Below are 5,691 nucleotides of genomic sequence, written 5' to 3'. Positions count from 1 at the left end.
CAGGTGAGTTCCTAAACCCCGGGAGGCTGGGTGAGGCTGGCAGCTCTTTTGCCTCAGAGAAGAAGGGATGAGAGGGAACAGGGCGAGCATCCGTCAGGGGTACTCAGGGCCAGCTTTGCCCTGATACCCCTTTCATTCAGGGTCAGAGGCCTCTGAAGCTCCCCGAGGTGTAAGCAGGTAGAAGTCACCAGAACCAACCATCAATGAGCAGGCAAAGGCCCTCCCTCCGTGTGAACATTTGAGTCTCATATATACACCACTGGCTGTCTGCCACTCCGTCCCTAGAGCGAGGAGAGGGATGCCGCCCTTCCCTGCAGGCCACAGCCTCAAATCTCTCCGTCTCAGCTCTTCCAGTCCATCCTACCTCACCCTCTGTGGCTTTAACCAGCTCCCCTGTCTACAAATACATGACGAGGGACTGGTGTCACCTGCCATGGGCTGCACTCAGCAAGAAGAAAAGTCCTTGGGGCCGCCTGAAAGGAGCTGGCCCTGCTAACATAGCGGATGCATCTTGGGCTCTGCCGCGTGGAGTCATCATAACGGCTCAACAGTGCATCAGCACCGCCATCTTGCCTGAAACCTAGACTCAGTCAGGGCAAGTGTCCTGTTTGTACAGCTAGTAAGTGGCACAGGGAGACAGCTGTGTCTAGGATGCCGGCTTTTCTGTGAAAGGCCCTTGATGATGGGTTCCTGCAGGGCCCCGGGACCCTAGGCCTGGGCAGTTGACTCTGAGGCTGTTGATGTGCAGCCCACCATCCTGGCCCTTACCTGAGTATGGCCCTGGGAAGGAGACCGCTAGACTCCATACCTCAAGTGACTGTACCCTGCCAGAGAGGCTGGCCTTGGGGCTATGGCCACGTCCTCATCCAGACACAGGACTGAGTACAGGGCTGCCATCTGGGCTCTCTATATGCTGGTGTAGCCTGGCGTGTGGGATGTCTGAGGATCCCATCCCAAGCTCTTTCTGTTCCGGTCATTCCCCATCATGGCCCTGGAGGCCTTTGTGGGCCTGGGGGCAGTGGACAGTCTCTAGCACCTCTTACCTATCTCGGTTTCTCCCTCTGTAAAATGGGAGAATCACTCCTTACATTAAAGGGTTGTTATGAAGACTAACAGAGTCATTTACCACATATGTAGCCCAAGGTATAACATTTAGTAGAAACTAGTTTTCCCATTTCGCCAGCATTTTCAGGGATGAGGTTTTGTCTGCCTACACTAACACCTTCATCATTTTTCCTCTTGCGTGTGGTGCAAGGCCTCAACAGCTTGATGGTTTAGGTATCTTGAGTTTACCACTGCAATATTTTGTTATTTCAAAATATTTTTTTCCTTAAAAATAAAAATTCATCCTAATAGGTCTTATAGGAGGGGCATAGGGTTTGAATTTGTGCCCCACAGGGAAGCCCACTCTCGGTCTGCCAGCTAGCAAATCAGTGAAGCACGGCCCTTGAGCCTCCTGCGGGGCAGGTTGGGTCCAGTGGCCGGTGGGGTCTGCCCCTAATGTTGAACTCGGCCGCACGCAGGCTCGCCGCAACATGTGGAGGCAGTCGAGTACCAGCAGAGGGCGCGCTGGGCCAGCATTCCTTCGGCTGGGCGAGCGCCCCACCTCCTGGATGCTGGGGGAACTGCAGAGCCAGCAGCGGGCCTTTGACGTGACCCTATTCATCTTCCACAAACGGGAAAGCTACTTCAAAGGTCCTAATTCTCAGAAAGTCTTCCAGAACTTAAGAAGAGCAAATATTTGACAGTCATAAAACTATTGTTGGACCGAGAGTCAAAGAGCTGGGGCTGACGGTAGGATTAAGTCACTGATCACTATGCAGCTTGCCCCTCATTTAGGCCTTGGTTTTACCCCCTAAGAAATGGGGGACTTTGTTCTCATCTGAGAGACAGAGATAGAAAGAGACAGAGAGAGAGAGGTACAGAGAGAGTTGAGGAAGCACACGAGGACATCACCTCATTGGTGCCAAGGCCAGTGTCATGGCCAGAATGCCAGTGGGACTCACCTTTCCCGTCTCCTGGCCCTGTCCTCCCCTGCCTGAGAGTCTTGGCCACACAGCCAAGCTCCTTCCTCACTGTACACCCGCCCCCTACCTAGAGTGGCTTCCTCTGGCTCCGTGCCCACATGTGGCCCTGGCAGGTGTCACACCTATGTTCTCTTCGTCTTTCTTAGCCTCCTATGGCTGGCTAACACGCTCCTTTCAATGGAAAGAACACCAGAAATCAGGAGTCCAAGGACATCTGCCAGTGTGATGATTTATGACCTGTGTCACCTGGAGCAAGTGTTCCCTCCCTGGCCTGTTTCCCCATCTGTAATCCCAGCGCTCTGTGCAACAGCTGGAAAACGTTAAGGTGGCCAGCGTGAAGAGTCTTCTTGTCCAGTCCTACCTGTTCTCCTCACTCTAAGGTCTTGTGCCAAACATCCAGCAGGAAGGACCTTTCAGTGATCTTTCATTCTCTCACCAGCGTTAGCATTATTACCTTGAGGATAGGTGTTTTTTTCTTTTTGGGATATCTCAAGATCCCCAGCAGGTGGCAGTAGTCGGGGAGTCAGAGACCCAGTTCCTGTCCCAGCTTGCCATTGGCAAGCCCCGTTGCTTTGGACAAGCGAGTAAGCGCTCAAGACTCAGTTTTCTTAAAGACGGGTACTTACCTCTCAGGACGCTGGGAGGAAGAGGGAGCAAAGGAGGGAGTGCTTTTAAAAATGTAACACCAGTAGAGACAACAGACTTGTATTTTCCTTTCTCTCAAATAGTGACACGGTGAGTACTGGCCAGTGGCTTCCACTCTCTGAGGTTGCTATTGGGAACATGTAGGGTATCTAGAAATAGTGACTTATTCTTACTGTTAATAAGGTGAGAAAGGCAGGTCTCAGGGTTTACCTTCCCATCCAAGGGAGTGAGGGACTGAGTCACTGAGCACTTTCCTCCTGCATTCCAGGCTCCCCCGTGGCCTTCTATGCCAGCTTTTCGGGAGGGACGACTGCCCTGCAGACAGTGAAGTTCAACACTACTTACATCAACATTGGCAGCAGCTACTTCCCCGAACATGGCTACTTCCGAGCCCCCGAGCGTGGGGTCTATCTGTTTGCAGTGAGCATTGAATTTGGCCCAGGCCCAGGTACAGGGCAGCTGGTGTTTGGAGGTCGCCATCAGACCCCCGTCGCTTCTGCAGAGGAGCGGAAAGGGGGAAGCACAGCGACAACCTTTGCCATGGCCGAGCTGCAAAAAGGTGAGAGAGTGTGGTTTGAGTTAACCCAGGGATCGCTGATACAGAGAAACCCGCCAGGCACGACATTCGGGGGATTCCTTATGTTCAAGACCTGAGCACTGGACACAGCCCCGACCAGATGTTGCGAACTTGCCCAGCTCTCCTCGGCCTGGAGCCCTGGCCGGGGTTGGTCTGGAGACCATCCGGTTGGCCCAGCTCTTCCTGGAAAACTTCTGCAAAGACAATGTGGTGTATGTGGCCTCCCTCTAGATGCACCGGGTTTCGCTATTTCTTACTGACAAGAAGCACCGGAATGCTTCTCTCTGGGCAGACTTGGCCTGGAAAGTGTGAGCATTAGCTTGGTGCGCCCTCCGAGGCCACCTGGCTTTGACTCCGGCTGTCTCTTTGCCACACCCTGTGTTCCACAGCCTCGTGGGTGCTGCTCCTCCTGTGGTTGGAAACTGTAAGCCTTCCTCCCGCTTCTTCTCCCTACCTTATGCTAGACCACCATTCTTTCCCGGAAGGGGTATGTTCAAAATGGAGGTGACGTTTTGGACAATGTTGGAAACCAGTCTCTACCCACTGCGGGCCAGGAGGAGAAAACCAACCTGTTTGGCTTTTATTAGACGTGGGGACAAAGGCCTCACTGAGTGACTGAAGGAACGAAATTATTATATTCTTAGTTTCAGTCCTTCCTTGAATTTATCTGTAACCTTAATTTCACTTCTTTTTCTCCTTGTTTCCAGAAGATCAAGGCCAAGGCATGCCAAACATGAACTAAAATGTGTACAATCTTCACCCTTTTTTTTGTTTTGTTTTTACTTCCTCCCCTGGCTCATGAGCACCTAATCCTTATTAGCATCTCTCACCCGGAAGGAGGCCCAGAGAGGAAGTGCAGGAAGATTGTCAGAATCTTCTTCAGTCCTGATCAGCTCTGGAATAAAGCAGTGCCCGTGGGATGCCTGCCTGGTTTGCTTGTGGAGAGCAGAGAGATGTGGTAAAGGAGGTAGAACTACGGGATGAAATGAAAGTCTTTGGGATAAATGAGACTTTCATTATTCCAGGCCACATCTGCCTTCACAACTTCAGTTAAGTTCTACATAAAATGCAGAGTCCTCCACAGTAGGCGGTGACGCGGATCTCGGTGGAGACAGCACAGCTCAGAGCTGCCCCTATTCTTGCAATATCCGTATATGGTTTTCAAAACATTACAGACCCCGGAGCAAATGGGCTTGAGAAAGCAGTCACCGAATTGTCAGCAAATGTTTGTGTATGGGCAATGTTTGGGGTTTTCCAATTTATTTATTTTTTTATTTGAGAGAGAGAGTGCATGCGAGCAGGGGAGAGGGGCCGTGGGAGTGGGAGAGGGGGAGAGAATTCTAAGCTGCTTATAGCACAGAGAATCCTTATGCTTAGAGCATAGAGCCCGATGCCAGGGCTCGATGCCACGACCCTGGGACCATGACCTGAGCTGAGATCAGGAGTCAGACACTGAACTGACTGGGCCACCCAGGAGGCCCTCCATACCAGTTGAACACACTCTTCTCCATAAACAAATTGGATTGGACTGGGTAGGAGTTGGTTGTCAGGGTTAACAAGGTTCTCAGCCCTCTCTCCTTGTTCTTTAAGGTCATTAATTCACACAGTTGTCCCTCAGAATTTACTTACCACGAAGCTTTGTGTGCTCAGTGTGCTAAAACATTGATATTAAAAGGAAGCGTGCCAGGCCGTTCTACCACTGACAGCTTGACCTTGGGGCAAATCACCACCTCTCTTGAACTTTTTCCATCGGTAGTATGAGGTGGCTAGGTTAATAGCTTTCATTAAGTATCTTGGTGTTTTATTATCTTGACCACAGGGTTGACTCTGGCCTTCCTGCCCTTCCCGTCTGGCCAGGGCCGCATGCCCGGTGGGGCTCTCAGTTGCCAAGACTAATTCCAACCCAAGGCATGATGTATTTGGGCCATTCCTGACCGAAGATTGGAAAGCGAGTATCAAGTCCCCTGTGCTGCTAGAAAGACCTGTGTCTTCTTTCTGCTCAATCTTGCTACTATTGGTCAAGCTGTACTAAGTGGAAATGTTAGGGTAGTGTGGTCTTTACCACTTAAGATTTTCATTTGGGGGGCACCTGGGTGGCTCAGTCGGTTAAGCCTCCGACTTCGGCTCAGGTCAGATCTCACATTCATGGGTTCGAGCCCCGCATCAGGCTCTGTGCTGACAGCTCAGAGCCTGGAGCCTGTTTCAGATTCTGTGTCTCATTCTCTCTCTGACCCTCCCCCTCTCATGCTGTCTCTTCTGTATCAAAAATAAATAAAACATTTTAAAAAATTTAAAAAAAAAGAAAGAAAAATTTTCATTTGGGACATATTACACATAATAAAGAGTGACTTAATCTCCGTCAGGGGCTAAGTCCTCCAACCCTCCCATGGCCCGGTGCTCTTTATTTATTTATTTTTTATTTTTATTTTTATTTTTTTTTAA

At 50.6% G+C, this 5,691-nt stretch overlaps 1 protein-coding gene across 1 annotated transcript in view; it reads left to right on the top strand.

Moving 5' to 3' along the window:
* Positions 1–4,013, top strand: part of MMRN2 (multimerin 2) — a 15,697-nt gene extending 11,684 nt beyond the window's left edge. The window contains exons 7-9 of the mRNA XM_029919994.1: positions 2,174–2,247; positions 2,522–2,611; positions 2,941–4,013. Of these exons, the coding sequence (XP_029775854.1) occupies positions 2,174–2,247; positions 2,522–2,611; positions 2,941–3,326 (550 nt within the window). The 3' untranslated portion in view covers positions 3,327–4,013. The remainder of the gene's footprint in view (positions 1–2,173; positions 2,248–2,521; positions 2,612–2,940) is intronic.
* The last annotated feature ends 1,678 nt before the right edge of the window (positions 4,014–5,691 follow it).

This window comes from Suricata suricatta, chromosome 2 (assembly GCF_006229205.1).
Source record: "Suricata suricatta isolate VVHF042 chromosome 2, meerkat_22Aug2017_6uvM2_HiC, whole genome shotgun sequence".
NCBI lineage: Eukaryota > Metazoa > Chordata > Mammalia > Carnivora > Herpestidae > Suricata > Suricata suricatta.
The sequence above is the reverse complement of the archived record's forward strand: the minus strand, read 5'-3'. Positions and strand labels throughout refer to the sequence as shown.